This window comes from Lissotriton helveticus, chromosome 4_1, assembly GCF_964261635.1.
Source record: "Lissotriton helveticus chromosome 4_1, aLisHel1.1, whole genome shotgun sequence".
NCBI lineage: Eukaryota > Metazoa > Chordata > Amphibia > Caudata > Salamandridae > Lissotriton > Lissotriton helveticus.
Window position 1 is genome coordinate 134,638,846 of NC_136063.1, and position 18,878 is coordinate 134,657,723.

An 18,878-nucleotide genomic window follows, 5' to 3' on the forward strand; every position below is an offset into this window, starting at 1 on the left:
TCCATATCGGCCTGAGGGCAGTTTGGTTATGGAGCGAAGGAACTGTGACGTAAAGCAATCTTTAACAGCTAGGATATTAGGTACCGGCCGGGGCTGGTGGACTCATCTCTAATCTCTATGGAGTCCAACGTGCACTAAATAATCTAAATAGAAGTTCTCTGGGTGGGCGGACCTCGTATGAAATGCTCTTTGGCAATAAGTTGTTTGTGCCAGATCTTGGCCGTCTAGACGTTTTGGCAGCTGCTGCCACATTTGACGTAGATAACCATTGTGCTATGTTACAGGATCTACAAAAGAAACAAGATGTTTTAGCAAAAACCCACTAGCACTCGCCATTGGATGCAGCAGCACTGATTCCGGTTTCTGGCTTCCTAAAGTTGGTGATCTGGTCTGGGATAAGGTGGCAAGCAAGAAAGAATTGGGTCCCACATACCGTGCACAGGTCTCGGTTCTTGATCGAATTGTGATCTTACCTCTGCTACCTGGTCATAAAGATAAAAGATTCATTTCCATTGAACATGTCAAGTTACACCATATGGCCGATACTCAATAGTATGCCTACATGCGTCAGGATGTTTCACTTCATCAAATGAATTTGGTTTCTCTGAATTCTCCGCAGCAATTGGAGGGGGAGATGGAGTCTTCAATTGATTTATAGCCTGTTTTGCCTTCTACATCTAAGCCTGTGGAAAATGAGTGTGCTTCCCCACCAGTTGATTTAACCGTTGATATTCCTGAAAGTACATTCACCTTCCAATGAATCACAGCCCCCATTGTTTTCCATCGGTCACTATATGGACTGGGACAACTTTTCTTCAGACACATCTTTGTTGTCTTTGTCTGTGGGGGTGCCTCCTACACGGATTTGTTTTTTCATCTCGTGGTTGATAAGAACTTACCTGGTCCCACCATGGACTTTTATCTGGATCATATTGTCCATGGTTTTCCTCTTCACACGGGTCAAATTCATGACAGTCTTTTTCCTATGGATTAAGGGCCACTACTTACCTGAACGCCTTGCTGTAGAACTGGTTGACGGAGTACTGGACCATCATAATTCATGGCATACATGAAAAAGCTCAAACCCTTGTTAATATTTCTGCAGTCCCGATCGCTGATGGCATTGTTTGGGACGAGGTGCAATTAGACGTATATGGTCCTATGGAGAACCTACAAATTCCATAGGTCTTCTGTGTTTCTTTGGGTGATTTTGTTTTGCCTGGGATACATTCAGATGATTTGGATGTCAATGCCATTTACTCATTGTTTTCAGATTTGCAATATTAAACCGTTTTTTATGCCAAATATCTATATTTAAATTCCGCAAATTATGCAGATTTATTTTGCTACCATCACTTTTTACACAAGACCAGGACTCAAGAAAAATATTTTAATAATACACAATGGGAGCATTGCCCAACACCATCTAGGGGGAGTTCTGTAACCCAGAAAATGAATTCACATTCTTTAATGGTTACAATCTATCAGACCCAGCATCATATTTTTTCAAACTGAACAAATACAGGCTTACCTACACTACATTCATTTATTTATCGTCCTTCTCAGAAAATCTGTTCCTAAGAAGTTATGATTATATAAATAATAATAATCCTGCATTTGTAAAGCGCGCAGCTACCCGTAGTAGGTTTCCCGGCGCTGGGGGGCCGTCGGGAAGATTAAGCAAGCTATTGCCCAGAGTGGCATGGTGCTGGGCAGACCAATTCCGCCGGTGCCGGGGATCGAACCGTGATCCCCAGCGTCCGGCGTCAGTCGCCCTGGCCGCTGCGCCACACCTCTTCCACATTATTGGAAGGACACAATTGATTTAAAGACTATTTGGGCCACCAAATGTTGTCAAGTGCAAGGTATGGAGTCCTTGCATCATGCCTGTTTAATACTGCCTCAACTGATATTTTTAAAGCAGACGGTCCAACAAACAACCTGCTTCGGTTTAGCTACTGCTAAAAATGTTAATATTTCTCTATTCCGTCCATGGCTCAATATGAGACGTGACATACACATACCAACTACAGGATTGAGGACTTGACTTGTATGATACAAGATGGCACTTTGAATTAATCTATTATTAGTCCTGAGGGTTGGTTATTATGGCCTGCAGACACCAATGCTTGTCATGTATGCTTTATAAATATTACGAATGGGTTTACCCAAAATAGAACTGATCCTCGTTACCCCCACTCACAGACAGTTACAACTTATTGAGTTGGTAAATTATGTCAACAATGGTTAGAACACTTCACACTATTGGCTGTGACGCAACATCTTTCCCTTTTGTCAGGGGACATTAATATTTTGGATTTTCGTTAAGCCCCAAAATCCCTGTTTGTTTATGCAGCCCATATTGAATTTTGGAAGCTATAACAAATGGAAGCAGCTGTAGTCTTACGCCAAATCGCTCAGGATAATTTGGAAAAAGTTCTTGCTGTGGTTGATAACAGCATAAACACTGTCTTTTCATATATATACTTTGAATAATAGTGTATCGTCCGTTAATAATATTGTTCAAAAGGAGGCATCTTCTATGTATCATGGTCAGAATCAGCTGCGGTCAGTCATGCAATTTGGTTGGACCTTACAGACACTTAAAATGGGAGAGTACCATGGGATCACCTGAATGCTTCCGCACTGTTTTTACCTTTCAATTTAACAGATAAACTGAAACTGATATCTCTGAAAGGCGCAACATACACTACATTACATATTGAAACACTTGATCAATTACCATTTCCTGTAGCGGAAACAGATTCAGCGGTGTGGTTATTACATGGTGTTATTTCATTGGTAGATATGAACCACTTGGGAGCAGTTACATTAATGAAGTGTGGCCCTTACCATTCGCATTCCGTTGCAAGAGTGCAGAAAAGGACGATTTCCTTACAGGGGAGGATTGTGACTCGCACTTTCTTGTGTGTACGCAAGTAAAACTTCACAGTGCCTGCAAACGTTTCGGCCCCTAATTTGGCTTGTTTTTTTAAAGGAACCCTGGTTTCTGCTGTTATTCCAACTCTCACTTTATCAGAACTGCTGCGGATTACGGGCAGACATCGCGTGTATAGTAATAGTTTCACAACAAGTTACTTGTTGCAGCAACATCCTGTCCCCCGGGAGTGTAGACAGTTCGCTGTGGCCTTCCATTCCAACTACGAAAACAGATTTCAATAAGCTAAGCAGACTCAAAGTGTTACTGTTTCAACAAGTGGCTCTCATGTCAGATCATGTGACCTCCGAATTGCGGTGGCAAGAACATCAAGTGAAATTCAGTCACTGCTAAACACGAATCTCCCACTACACTTCGGAAAATTAATTCACCAAATCTTTAATGTGTCTGATACGACTGACCTGGCCCACTTTTTTAAAGTTGTGGGATTTGGCCTTGTAACATTTTTCTTTGGAGTAATCCCTGCTTTTATTCATTCTTGTCTTTGCAGCATATTCTGAGGGTTTCCCCTACTGCTCCTCCTGGTTTGTGGCATTCTTGTATTTCTTTTGTTGATCCGCAATGGCTGCTCAATCTGTGGTACTGCCAAGCCAGGAACAATTGCAGCTGAATGGTGATCAGATGCAGCAGCTTTTTGGTTTAATGCCATTGGAAGCTTTTGAAATCTACTATTGGCTGACCTTCCATTATGCCTACTTTACCTGCATGCAACCTGTGTTCTACTGCATCCAGTGCCCTTTTAAACGGGCCCTGGACGTCTGCCTGTCCACTATATCACACGCTGCCCTGGCTTATGTATGAACTGTTCTTTGGTCCCTTCGTGTCCCATAACCAGAACTGTTCCAAGGGTAGGCACCTTGTATACGATTCTTCACTGGGGCCAGCAGCCGAATCGAGTTCCTGTGCCCGGGCACAGCGCCTCCTGTGAGGTTTTTGCCCCAGATGATATGCTGTAATTGGATATTTTGTTACCTACTAAATTTTCTTTCTTCTCTTTTACGATTTTCTGCCCATTAGGGTCCAGCTTTGGACTCTAGTTGCTACTCAGCCTTTGAATTAGGCGCTTTGGTTCTGCTTACCTCGATCTTCTATGTTAGTCCAGGGCTTACGTCCTGAGCAAGGGAGGGTGTCATATAGCCCATGGGGCCATTGTCGTCTTCTCTAAGTTAGAATGAGCAGGCTGCAGACTGTCTGCGGCTTTGCGCACGGTACTACACAGGTTTAATTTGGCAATGCCTCTTGAAATTACTTCGGTCCAAACGTCTCCCCACCTGCGACCTAGTTTGCTCGCATCCACCGCCCGAATGTTAGGGATTATGATTTTACTAGCGGTTAATAAAACATTACGCTTGAATCGCGTAATGACATCAAATGTTTTAACCACACCTATCACTAGTTCACCACGATTCACGAAAAACCAGCTCCACTGCAATTGCAGGTGTTGCAGCACACTGTGTAGGCATTCGGCCCGCCCAGTGGAACCCGATGATGAAGCATGTCACCCACTAGGGGTGAGTGAGTGTTTTCTTAAAAACCTTTATGGTTTTTCGGCACACTTCTGTCACGCTTTTCTTTGTTTTGCCTTATCCTTTTTGGTTAAAGAGACTGGCACTTATGTGTTTTCTGCCATTATCTGTAGTCACCCATTTGTTGTTATTTATCTTTGAATTGGGGTATAGGAGTGTCTCTTAAACCCTACCTCTCTTGTTGTTTATGAGTATTGTGGCATGTATACTGCATATTAGGGAAAGATAGTTAAAATAAATATTTTAAACTTCTTTGCGTCTCTGTCAGATCTTATTGTCGACAAGTACAAGAGTGAGCGAAAGGGTGTGACTTGCAACCGCGATTCCTTAGTCAGGAGTGTTGTGTTCTGGGGTGTCTAATCACTTGTTCCTCTGTGAGTGAGTAGGAGGGCAAGTGAGACACTATAGCTAGTCGGTCCCGGCCTCATGGGTACTAAGGTGGTAGGAAGCTTAGTCCCTAAATACCCTGGTCCCATAATCCTACATATAGTTCTGTGTTTGCGCAGAATCCCTGCAACAAGGGCATAGCTGAGAAGCCCCATGCCAACAAAAGAATACCAGTGACATGACAGTGCACACAAGAAAAATTAGGTACGTATATGCCACTAACATCAATGATCATCTGGGAGAGATACACACCTTTATTTGCATACGGATGTGTGCTGCTGCAGAGATAATAACTGAGGTTTTGTTTAACATGCTGTAAAAATGAGAAATTCAAGTTTGATAAGTCTTGGGACAACGGTGAGCTATAATGAGTCTTGGGTTATACGCCAGACTCAAAGACAAGTCCACCACTCTGGAATACTGCAAAGAGGCAGCATATACCTGTACAGGCCAGGCCAAGCACAGCAGCATCATCATCATCATCATTTTTTACATGTTGACATAACAGATTTAGAAGACACCTAACATCATGGTATTTACGGACATTCAGTTACCCTATCAAACAAGGACTTCTTATGGCTCTTTCACACTTCTTTGCTAAGTGGTCCAGTGAAAAGTGTCCATTTCATACCACTGTTGGCTGGAGATAGGGCTTACCCCCTCACACAGCCATATTCCATTCTTTTTATTTATAAAATCTCAAACTTCTAATAGTTCATATGTGGGCTAGCACAAACCCAGTCTCATGCATCCACCAGCTTACGTTCATAGTGCATTCCATGTCAGATTCCTTATTTCCTATTTGCTTCATTGTAGTGCTGAAACATTCTTTCTTTAAAGTGTTTTGGAATCCTTTGGAAATGGCCAAGCTTCTTTGCTTTTTCTTTTTAACCCTCTCCTCAATCATTATTCATATTCAGGGTGAACAGCTTCCTCTTCTCCCCCAAGGAAACCCTGAAGAAATTAAGAAAACAGCCAACATAAGAAATAAACCAGCTCCTGAGAAACATGCCTTTGTCCTCACTTCTCCTTGGCTGGTTTTAACACCTGAGGTCGTTGTAATACCGCCACCTGCAGCGAGAAATGTTCTTCATGCCATGGTGGCCCCTTATTTCCAGAAGACAACATTCCATAGCTGGATCCAACAGGGATAAACAAAGAGGGCTATGAAGGGGAAGATGATGGAGCCATAGAGGTAGTGATCCAGCATGCCTCCGGCCAGGGCCTGTAGGAAGAGCTGCCAGCACTCGAGCAGCGTGATAGGGAATTCAATGAGCTCCTGATACAGGAAGATGCAGAAGAACAAGGTGACGGCTGGTGTGACCAGGATCAGAAGCAAAGCATACAGCAACCTGCCGGCGAAACAAACACACAGGTTGGTGGACGGAAATGTAACAAAATCCTGTAAGAATGCAAAGTCAGCAGATGAGGAAGCACACATTTTTTATCTCTTCTAGCAGACCAACTCGTACATTAATGCTTAAGGGGAAACTGAAATGAATCGCACCATCCCTCATGAAAGTAAATCCCACTTTACTAACGTGCAGAGAAGCCATCCACAGACTGAACTTCCACATCTACCTTAAAGCGAGAGAAAAAGTAGGGGTGGATGAAGCCATTACAGCTTATTTGCAGTTATACCGGGATTAACTGAAACTGGAGACTTGTAAACATCCGTCAATCAAGTCAAATCAAGCACCACTTTGGCCCATTGCAAATTCCAGAACCATGTTCCTAATAGGCGTGAAGAAGTGAACTTACTTGGGCCCTACTGGTTGGACAACGGCTGCCACAGGAACCAAGGTAACGGCCAATACAAATCCCAGTGAGAAGTTAATGAGCGAGATGCATCCAAGTTGAACTGCCAGGTACAACAAGGAAATCAGCTTCAAAGTCATCCATCCTCGATCTGTTCCTGCACCAGCCAGAAACCTAGGGAAGAAATACAGAACATAGTGATAGGTGGAGAATGAAGGCAATGGCAAAGAAGGAGCTCTGCCATATATGTTTTTTCTGGTCTTTCCTATATTTTTCCACCAACAAACTCGACAATCCCAGAGAACACTCCAGATAATCCATCTTTACTCATTTGTTGGTCAGTACATCTTCGCTCTCCTGAAAGAGGGTCATCGTAAATGAAATACATTTTAATCTGAGTGAAGATGGCTGCATCTCACTAATCCCAGGCTGAGATTACTGGTGATGGTAGCAGCAAGTTTCAAGTCCAGAGGCATGGCACATTAAAATATAGTAGAAGACTGCCTTTGGCTTGTCTGTAAATGTCTGCATTATCTCCGATAAATAGATTAGGTGTCTATGTTTCTGTATGAGAAGTGTTTATGTTTCGCAGTAACATAGAACACTGTACGGATGGGCACACACCTGGGTTCTCACCATGCAGGCTGTCCTTTGATCATGGTGGTACTAAGGAACTTCTCCTGAAACTGGTCGTATTAGCTGGGTGCCAGAGGCTTCTATCCCCTTCGTCTACTACTGTTGTGCAGGGTAAGCTCTGCACGCTCAAGTGAAACTCTACCATGCACTCTCGTGTTGTTGGCTGTTGCCTTCAGCTGAATTCCATTTAAGTGCAATCCATATTTATACCCTAATCACTCCAAACTGGATTGACCTCAGATTTTTTTTCGGAAAGCTGCAAAAGGCCAGTGAGTTGATTCACTTTTCCAAGATTTGAGAAAAACTTCGGATTTAAAACAAATTACAGTTACTTTGTGGGTTTAGGCTCCCAGTCCTCGTCTTGAAGAAAGGTTTTATTCTAGTCCCCCTTAACCAGTATTTCATCCTTGCACCACTTTGCAGCAGACATGCTGCCAGGAAATGCACCTCTGCTGGGTTACAGTTCTACTCAGCGTGAGGATAAGTCTAGACTCTTGGAGAAAGCTTTGCTGTAGAGGCCCTTAGTGAGAAAGGGCACTCACCGGCCCTTTGAGAAAGGAGTTAATTTCCCCTGCAAAGACCATCTGTTCAGATCCAAAGCAGAGTTGTACAAGACCCAGGATATTGGAGGATTTCCATGAAGGATTCCTTAAGGAACTGAACCGGCATAGGATAGAAAAGATTCCCACAGTCCAGTTGGTGTAGAAAGGAAAAGACCAAGCACTGAAATGATAGAGAAGAGGCAAAGATGCCTCTTCTTTGGAGTAAACTGGTTACCCTGCAACTCACCCAGCCTTTCCCATGTATTTATGATGCCACATTGGACTCCCTTTGAACATAGAATCTATGATGATCCTAGCAAATTGGAATTTGAAATAAATGAAACATTGCAGCCATTAAGGCCTGCTTAGCAGAAAGAGTCCCATGGCCTGACCAGTTCCCCAAGGACTCGTATGTGCCCAGCATTAAAATTTGGGCATCGTATATTAACGCATTGTTTAGTGCCAACCTGTTCGGTATCAAGATACCATCTTCATGTAAATTGGCAGAGATGATTCCAATATTTGAAAAAGGTAAACGCAGTGATCCAGTCAATTATACGCCCATCAGCTTGATTCACGCTGTACAGAAATATTTTTCTAAACAAGTGTTTGCCCATTTGCAGGAGTGGATGGAGGACCAGGCAGTTCCATCTGAATTCTAAGGAAGGCCTTAGTTGTAAAGTTAGTACCATAGACCAGGTCTTTAGTTTTATATGCATCTACTGGAAAACATTGTTAATAGGCAGGGGCAAACTTTATGTTGCCTTTGTTGATCTAATAGTGGCTTTCGACCTGTTCCTAAAGCTAAGCTCTGGAAGGTTCTAGAGAAAATTGGTTTTCAAGGTAACCTCTTGAGAATACCGATATGGCTCCACCCAGAAAATTATGCGCAAGTGAGTTAGGGGGAAAAGGGTCAACTAACAGAGCCCTTTAGAATAAATCATGGAATTAGGCAGGGCTGTGTACTGGCCCCTATGGTCTTTTCATTACACTTCAACAGTGTGACAAAATCTCTTGATAAGGATGGCAGTGACTCGTCCATGGTGGGTGACCAGAGGGTCCCTGCCCTTGTTTTTGCAGACAACACACAATAACTCTCTAAATCACTCCATGTGCTTTTGCAGTTTTGAAATAATTTTCACTTGTTTAGCATCGAGAGAGGACTAGAATTGAACAGTGCAAAAACTAAGTTTATGGTCTTCAGCTCAGTCTAGCAAAAGAGCTCCAATAGGCAAATTACTGTGGGCAGCATACCCATTGAACTGGAGCCGGTTAGATCTGGGGGTCCCCTAGTTGGCAATGGTATTCACCTTTGTCCAAATAGGGACCCTTACTTCTAAGTCAGGATAAGGGGATTATACTCCTTAATAACCCCTGCTCACCACCTTGGTAGCTTGGCACGAGCAGACAGGCTTATCTCAGAGGCAGTGTGTTAAGCATTTGTGAATATACACAGTAATACAGTGAAAACACTACTGATGGACACAACACAGGTTTTATAAAAATAAGTATTATTTATATAGACCTAAACACAAGACCACAAACGACAAAAATCCACAATACCACACTTAAGATTGCTTAAAGATGATTAAAGTTGCTTAGTTCAAGTTGATGATAAATGCGACAAAGTTCTCAAAAAAGTACCTTGATGTGTAATGCAAAGTAAACAAAAGGCTCGCAAAAGGGGAGATGCGTCGGTTCCGTGATCCGGGGAAATGATGCGTCGTGCCTCAATGCTTGCGCAGAGTAGGGGATGCGTCGTAATCCTTACTGGTGCGGAGGTGATGCATAGATTCTTGGCCTGCGGGCCTGTTGCGGTGCGCAAAATGGCGCCTTGATGCGATGCGATGATCCGGTTGCGATGCGAGAAGATGGCGCCGTTGATGCGGCGATGCGATGACAATGCGTAGACGCCCTGGCAGCATTGCAATAACTCTGTACTTTGGAGCCGCGACAGGCCCTGCAACACGCTTCTCCGGTGATGCGATGGCAACTCTCTCGATGGCGTCACGCTTCTCCGGTGATGCGACAGCAGGCAGCTTCGACGAACACACGCTTCCAGGGAGATGCGTCGAAGGCTGCTTCTCCAGCGATGTGACTATTTCAGCTGCGGCGGCGACACGCTTCCTCTCGATGCGTCGCACTTCCAGCTCCCAGCGACATGCAAATGTCTGGAGTTGAGAATTCCCAGCAAGAAAATTCAGAGGGGAGCTGGAGATGAATTCTTTTGTCCCTGAGACTTCAGCAGGAGGCAAGCACAGTTCAAGCCCTTGGAGAATATTCTGAAGATGATGAAAGTCCTTAAAAAGTTCCATCTCCTTTCCTTGGCAATGAAGCAACCACTGCAGGCCAACCCAGCAAACAGCACACTGGCAGAGGGGCAGTCAAACTCCTGCAGCTTCCTTGGTTCTTCTCCTTGGCAAAAGGTTTCTTTTTCCAGAAGTAATCTAATTTCTTAGGATCAGGGTCCCAATATTTATACCCCAAAATCCTTCGTTTTCTGAAGGCAGAGAGGCCTCTGCTTAGTCCAAACCAGTTCCTGAGCACTCTGTTTACATGACTCTTCTTCCTTTCACTGTGCAGGGCAGAGACATCAGCCGCCCCACGGTGGGTGGAGCCAGCACAGGGGAGGGAAGATACAGCTCTGGAGCACTTTGTGGACATGATTCCTCCTCTCCTTTCACAGTGCAGGGCAGAGACATCAGACAAGCCACGGGAGGTGGAGCCAGCATAGTAGAGGGAAGGCCCAGCCGAATTCAGGCCGCAGGTGCAACTCCTCCCTCCCATCTAGATGCAGATCTCTCTATTCACCACTGGGATGCCCCAGCCTGTCTCCGGGAATCCCCAAGCCCTGTCACTCACAAACCCAGACAATACACAACCTAGCAGAGGCAGGCCCGGACAGTTAGGCAAGAAAATACCTACTTTCTAAAAGTAGTATTTTCAAACACAGAATATTAAAACCAACTTTACTAAAAGATGTAATTTATTATTCTGAGTTCAGGCATACTAAAATTCAAATTTCTACCATGTTTCCTGAGTCAGTTAGGATTGTAAGACTGTAATAATCTAACTGCCCATTCTAGCCTATGGAGAACAGGTAGCCTTCAATAGTGCAAACCAAAAATGGCTGTAATTCACTATTAGGACAGGCTACACACATCAGACAATGTCCTACCTTATACTTACAATGCACCCTGCCCTTGGGCCTACCATAGAGGTGTCTAACATGAAGCAAAGGGAAGGATTAGGGACTGGCAAGTGGGTGCACCTGCCAAGTCGATATGGCAGTACTAGACTGCACACATGCCTTGCAATGGCAGGCCTGAGACACATTTTACAAGCTGTTTCTGTGGGTGGCACAACCAGTGCTGCAAGCCCACCAGCAGCATTTGATTTACAAGCCCTGGGCACACATGGTGCACTGTACTAGGGGCTGACCGGTAAATCAAATAACCCAATCATGGAATCATCAATTAGTACATCAATTTAACATAGGGAGCACTTGCACTGTGATACTGATTAGCAGTGGCACAGTGCCCAAAGCATATAACCAGCAAAAACATATCAAAACAGAGGAGGCAATCCATCAAAATGTAAGGGAGACTCACGCCAATGGTGGCAGGTCTAACACGTCTCCCCTCCAGCTGAAATGTGGGGATAACTACCCTTCCCCTTGGGAGTTCTCTTCACGAAGGCGGAAAAATCTGGACAGACCATCAGCGTTGGTGTGTTCTGTACCAGGGCGGTGTTCCATACTAAAGTCCATACCCTGTAGGGAAATGGACCACCTCAACAACTTTGGGTTCTCACCCCTCATCTGCATCAGCCATCTGAGGGGCCTGTGGTCGGTCTGAACCAGGAATTGAGTCCCAAACAAGTATGGTCTCAACTTCTTCAGTGCCCAGACCACAGCAAATGCCTCACGCTCAATTGCACTTCACCTCTGTTCCCGTGAAAGTAACCTCCTACTGATGAAGGCTACAGGTTGGTCTAGGCCCTCTTCATTAATCTGTGATAGAATAGCCCCACACTATGCTCTGAAACTTCTGTCTGAACAATTAATTCTTTTGAGAAGTTGGGCGCCTGAAGCATAGGTGCGGTGCAGATGGCAGTCTTCAGGGCGTCAAAAGCCTTCTGACATGTGTCAGTCCAGTTCACTTTCTTGGGCTGCTTCCTGGAAGTCAGCTCAGTCAAGGGTGCAACAATGTTGCCATACCCCTTGACAAACCTCCTGTAGTACCCTGCGAGTCCTAAAAAGGCTCTTACCTGTGTCTGAATCTTTGGGGGTTCCCATGCCAGGATGGTATCAATCTTGGGTTGTAGGACCGCCACCTGGCCGCTTCCTACCTGGTGACCCAAGTACACCACGGAACCCTGCCCGATCTAGCACTTACTCGCCTTGATCGTGAGGCCTGCCTTGAGAAGTGCCATCAACACTTCCCAGAGATGGTGCAGATGTTCTTCCCAACTGGAGCTGAACACTCCAATGTCATCCAGGTAGGTGGCACTAAAATCCTCCAGTCCAGCCAACACCTGGTTTGACAACATCTGAAAGGTGGCAGGGGCATTCTTCATCCCAAAGGGCATAACCTGGAATTGGTAGAGCCCATCTGGTGTGGGGAATGCCGACCTCTCCTTAGCCCCATCAGTCAAGGCGATCTGCCAGTACCCAGACGTCAAATCAAACGTGCTGAGGTACCGTGCATCCCCTAACCGATTAATGAACTCATCAGCTCTGGGGATGGGGTGTGCGCCAGTCCTGGTGACTGAATTGAGCCCTCTGTAGTCCACACAGAACCGGAGTTCAGGTGTGGCACCACTGGGCTGTCGCAAGGACCGTTTGAGGACTCAATCACCCCTAAAGCAAACATCTTGGAGATTTCCTCCTTAATGTAAGCTCTAACCTTGTCAGTCACTCTGTAAGCCTTGTGCTTCACAGGAGGACTGTCTCCAGTTTCCACATCATAGACGCACCACTGTCTGACACCAGGAACCAAGTAAAATAGATCAGAGAATTGCCCCAACAGTTGGCGACAATCTTGCTGCTGATCAGGGGTCAGTGTGGCAGAGAGGCTGACACCATCCACTGACCCATCTTGCTCTGTTGCAGACAGGTCAGGAAGAGGCTCTGTCTCCTCCTCCATTCCATCATCTGTCGCTAGGAGCATGCCCACTTTGGACCTTTCTAAGTGGGGCTACAGGCGGTTAACATGCAGGACCCGCAAGGGGTTCCTGGGAGACCACAAGTTCACCAGATAGGTGACATCACTCTTGCACTCTACCACCTCATATGGACCGGTCCACCAGTCCTAGAGCGCACAAGACTCCACAGGGGCCATGACCCAAACTTTCTGTCCAGGCTGTAGCTCAATCAGAGTGGCATTCTGATCGTACAACCGCTTTATTTCCTCCTGGCTGGCTTCCAGATTCGCCTGAGCGAGATCTCTGAATCGCCGAGTCTGGTTCCTGAAGGCCAGCATGTAACTCTATACATCCTGGGGAGGTTTCCTGGAAGATTGCTCCCAGCCTTCCTTGACCTGATTCAAAGGTCCTCTTACCGGGTGGCCATACAACAGTTCAAAGGAGCTGAACCCTAGGGACTTTTGTGGCACCTAACGGTAGGCAAACAGAAGGCATGGCAAGGGGACGTCCTACTTACGCCTCATTGTTTCCTCAAGACCCATGATCATGCCTTTGAGGGTCCGGTTGAATCTCTCAACCAGCCCATTACCTTGTGGGTGGTAAGGAGTGGTGAACTTGTAGGTAACACCACACTCCTTCCACAGAGACTTCATATAATTAGAAATTAAGTTTGTGCCTCGGTCAGACAACACCTCTCTGGGGAACCCCACATGGGAGAAGATCCTCATCAGTGCACGTCCCACCACGGGGGGCGTCACTTCCTGAGCGGAATGACTTCCGGGTACCGGGTAGCATGGTCCACCAAGACCAGGATAAACCTGTTGCCCATGGCAGTCTTGGGGTCCAGTGGCCCCACGTCAATGCCCACCCGTTCAAAGGGGGTAATGACTACAGGGAAAGGTTGGAGAGGGGCCTTGTGCCTCCTGTCACTTTTCCCACTTGCCTGGCAAAGTTGACAGGTCCTACAATGAGTATCTGAACTCTTCCACATCTGGGGCCAATAAAAGTGGGAGACAAGCCTTTCAAAGGTCTTGTTCTGCTCCAGATGACCAGCTAAAGGAACATCATGAGCCAAACCCAGTAGGAAGGCTCAGAAGCGCTGGGGTACCACCAGCACACGGGCTGACCCAGGCTCAGCAACCTTAGGCTTGTTATACAGGAGACCGTTCTCCCAGTAGATCCAATGTGATCCAAACTGATCACCTGCTGCCTGGTTTGTGGCCTGTTGCCTCAAACCCACAAGAGGAGGGCACTTCTGCTGCTCTTCACAAAATTTCTCCCTGGAGGGACCCCCTTCTTGCTGCCAATGGGTCAGCTCAGGTAGGTTCCCCAGTTCAGAAACTTGCTCCCCTGTAGGTTCCAGGTCATCCCCCTCAAGGTCTGCCTCCTCCTGGACTGTGGGAACAATGGGGGCTGGTTTCCTAAGCCCCCTACCTCTTCTCTTTAAGGCAGGTCCATGGGCCTTACTTTCAGGCTCCAGGGCTCTTGAACACCCTTAGCTGCAATAGACCGAGTGGTCACACATGCCTACTCAGGCAGTCCCAACATCTCTAAATGCGCCTTCTTCTCCACCTTAACCCAAGGGGAGCTTAACAAATCATTGCCTAACAGACAATCAACAGGCATGGCTGGCCTCACAGCTACTTGAGGAGTACCAGAGGACCCCACCCCCCACTCAAAGGAAAGTTGAGCCACTTTGCAATGGCTCTCTTGGTGTATCCAACCTCTCTTCCTCAAATTCAAGATCCATAGATGCAACAGATGCTTGTTTACTCAAGGTACTAAGAATTGGGAGTTTTCAGGAAAAACTAACAGTCCAAGGAAAAAGATTCTAACAGAAAAAAGTATGTGGTCGCGTTTGGTCTGCACTCACTAGTAGTGTACACCAATTACTGTATACGACCCACAAATGCAAAGTACCTGGATGCGTAACGCAAAGTAAACAAAAGGCTCGCAAAAGAGGCGATGCGTCGGTTCCGTGATCCGGGGGAAATGATGCGTCGTGCCTCAATGCTTGTGCAGAGTAGGGGATGCGTCGTAATCTATACCGGTGCGGAGGTGATACGTAGATTCTCGGCATACGGGCCCGTTGTGGTGCGCAAGATGGCGCCGTGATGCGATGATCCGGTTGCGATGCGAGAAGATGGCGCTCTTGACGCGGCGATGCGATGACGATGCATAGACGCCCTGGCAGCCTTGCGACGACTCAGTACTTTGGAGCTGCGACAGGCCCTGCGACACGCTTCTCTAGTGATGCAATGGCGACTCTCTCGATGGCATCACGCTTCTCCGGTGATGCGACTGCAGGCAGCTTCAATGAACACATGCTTCCAGGGAGATGCGGCGAAGGCTCGCTTCTCTGGCGTTGCGACGACACCAGCTGCGGCGGCGACACGCTTCCTCTCGATGCATCGAGCTTCCAGCTCCCAGCGGCACGCAAATGTCTGGAGTTGAGAATTCCCAGCAAGGAAATTCAGAGGGGAGCTGGAGATTAAGTCTTTTGTCCCTGAGACTTCAGCAGGAGGCAAGCACAGTTCAAGCCCTTGGAGAATATTCTGAAGATGATGAAAGTCCTTAAAAAGTTCCATCTCCTTTCCTTGGCAATGAAGCAACCACTGCAGGCCAACCCAGCAAACAGCACACTGGCAGAGGGGCAGTCAAACTCCTGCAGCTTCCTTGGTTCTTCTCCTTGGCAAAAGGTTTCTTTTTCCAGAAGTAATCTAATTTCTTAGGATCAGGGTCCCAATATTTATACCCCAAAATCCTTCGTTTTCTGAAGGCAGAGAGGCCTCTGCTTAGTCCAAACCAGTTCCTGAGCACTCTGTTTACATGACTCTTCTTCCTTTCACTGTGCAGGGCAGAGACATCAGCCGCCCCACGGTGGGTGGAGCCAGCACAGGGGAGGGAAGATACAGCTCTGGAGCACTTTGTTGATATGATTCCTCCTCTCCTTTCACAGTGCTGGGCAAAGACATCAGACAAGGAGGTGGAGCCAGCATTGTAGAGGGAAGGCCCAGCCCTATTCAGGTCCCAGGTGCAACTCTCCCTCCCATATAGATGCAGATCTCTCTATTCACCACTGGGATGCCCCAGCCTGTCTCCTGGAATACCCCAGCCCTGTCACTCACAAACCCAGACAAGGAATACACAACCTAGCCGAGGCAGGCCTAGACAGTTAGGCAATAAAATACCTACTTTCTAAAAGTGGTATTTTCAAACACAGAATATTAAAAACCAACTATACTAAAAGATGTATTTTATTATTTTGAGTTTAGGCATACTAAATTCGGATTTCTACCACGTTCCCTGAATCAGTTAGGATTATAAAAATGTAATAATCTAATTGCCCATTCTAGCCTACGGAGAACAGGTAGCCTTCAATAGTGCAACACGAAAGTGGCTGTAATTCACTATTAGGACAGGCTACACACATCAGAGCATGTCCTACCTTATACTTACAATGCACCCTCCCCTTGGGCCTACCATAGGGGTGTCTAACATGAAGCAAAGGGAAGGTTTGGGGACTGGCAAGTAGGTGCACTAGTCAAGTCGACATGGCAGTACTAGACTGCACACATGCCTTGCAATGGCAGGCCTGAGACGCACTTTACAAGCGGCTTCTGTGGGTGGCACAGCCAGTGCTGCAAGCCAACCAGCAGCATTTGATTTACAAGCCCTAGGCACACATGGTGCACTGTACTAGGGGCTGACAGGTAAGGAATATGCTACTTACCAGTATGCATCTGTTCTTGGCATGTAGGGCTGCTGACATTTATATCTATGCATAGATCGCCACCTAGTGTTGGGTCCGGATGATTGCACATTGTTGTCCTGGAAGAGTCTTCGAAGTATCACGAGATAGGTGGCTCCTCCCTGGACTACAGTGCGCATGGGCACCCCCTCCATGCTCAGATTGTTTTTCGCCATTGTGGCAGAGATGGAGTGTGATACAGTAAGTGATGACCATGCGTGAAAATAATTATGTTAATTCTGAATGCTACAGCTGCGACAGGCACCTGGGAGGAGGGCGGGCGATATAAATGTCAGCAGCCCTACATGCCAAGAACAGATGCATACTGGTAAGTAGCATATTCCGTTCGAGGCATGTGGGCTGCTGAATTTATATCTATGCATAGAATAAATAGTAGTACCCTCCTTAGCGGCGGTTGCCCGTGCCAGCTGCAGCAGTCTGAAAAAGAGTTCTGAGAACAGCCTGACCTACAGCAGCTTGCTGTTTGGAGTGTACATCCACGCAGTAGTGTTTGGTGAATGTGTGTATGGTGGTCCATGTGGCAGCTCTACATATGTCCTCTAGAGGAATGTTACCTAGGAAAGCCATGGATGCCCCCAACTTGCGTGTGGAATGCGCTCTTGGGGGGGGATTGTTAACGTGCGCTTAGCCTTTTGATAACAGATCTGGATGCATTTAACAATCCATCTGGCTATACCTGAATTAGAGATTGTTGCCTTCTCTCCACAACACAAAGGCAACCCAAACAGTTGTTTAGTTTTTCTGAAATCTTTAGTCCTGTCTATGTAGTACAGGAGAGCCCTTTTAACATCTAGTGTGTGTAGTGCTCTGTCTGCCACTGAATCAGGATTTGGGAAGAACACAGGTAGCTCAATAGTTTGGTTAATGTGGAACTGTGACACTACCTTGGGCATAAATTTAGGGTTGGTGCGTAGCACAACCCTATTAGCATGTATCTGAATGAAAGGCTCCTGAATAGTGAGGGCTTGCAGCTCGCTAACTCGTCGTAGCGACGTAATTGCCACCATAAAAGCCACTTTCCATGTGAGAAATTGTATCTCACAAGAGTGAAGAGGCTCAAATGGTGGGCCCATGAGCCTGGTGAGGACTATGTTGAGGTTCCAGACAGGCGAAGGCGGGTGTCTTGGAGGAATGACCCTTTTTAGTCCCTCCATAAAAGCTTTAATGGCTGGCACTCTGAAAAGGGATAGGTGCTGTCTATTTTGAAGATAAGCTGCCATTGCCGCTAAGTGTATCCTGATGGAACTATACGCTAGATTACACTTGTATAGGTGCAGTAAGTAAGTTATGATGTTCTGCGTGGAAGCATCAAGCGGATTTATGTTATTATTGGAGCAATAGATAACAAAACGCTTCTATTTGGCCGCGTAGCAGGCCCTTGTGGTAGGACGCCTAGCCTCCTTTATGATGTCCATGCAGTCAGGGGGCAGGTTTAAGTAGCCAAACTATGACTTCAGGAGCCATATTGCAAGGCTCAACTGCTGCGGATCCGGGTGCTGAATGTCTCCATGGCTCTGAGTGAGGAGACTGGGTGTGAGTCTGAGGCGCTCGTGGGGAACCACGGAAAGTTCTAGGAACGTGGTGTACCACGCTTGCCTCGCCCACATTGGAGCAACCAGGATGAGCTTCATGGAGTGTTGCCTCAGTTTGCGTGCCACTAGCGGTATGAGTGGAGCTGGAGGAAAGGTGTACGCAAATCTGTTCGACCAGTTCATCCATATCGCATTGCCCTGAGACTGCGGGTGTGGGAACCTGGCGGCGAAGGTGCGGCATTTTGCGTATTCGTGTGTGGCGAATAGGTCTATCTCTGGATGACCCCACCGCTGGAAATATGGTTGGAGCACCGAGGGGTGTATCTCCCACTCGTGCATCTGATGGCTGTGTCTGCTGAGCAGGTCCGCCATCTGGTTGTCCCTGCCCGGGAGGTGTTCCGCCATGAGGAACATGTTCCTCTGAATGGCCCACTTCCACATGCACTGTGCTAGGTGTGACAATTGTGGAGAGTGTGTCCCCCCCTGCTTCTGGATGTAATACATCGCAGTCATGTTGTCCGTCCGGATCAGCACGACTTTGTTGCAGAGATGCAACTTGAATGCCATGAAGATTGCCATCAGTTCCAGTAGGTTGATGTGCATCTTCTGCTGTTGCGGTGT

General features: G+C 46.7%; 1 protein-coding gene across 1 annotated transcript in view; it reads right to left on the reverse strand.

Annotated features, from left to right (window-relative positions):
• Window positions 1-5,108: 5,108 nt before the first annotated feature.
• The window catches only part of GPAA1 (glycosylphosphatidylinositol anchor attachment 1), a 129,302-nt gene continuing 115,532 nt past the window's right edge, over window positions 5,109-18,878 (reverse strand). The window contains exons 12-13 of the mRNA XM_078686537.1: window positions 6,634-6,804; window positions 5,109-6,224 (exon numbers count right to left, since the gene is read on the reverse strand). Coding sequence (XP_078542663.1) covers window positions 5,981-6,224; window positions 6,634-6,804 — 415 coding nt within the window. The 3' untranslated portion in view covers window positions 5,109-5,980. The remainder of the gene's footprint in view (window positions 6,225-6,633; window positions 6,805-18,878) is intronic.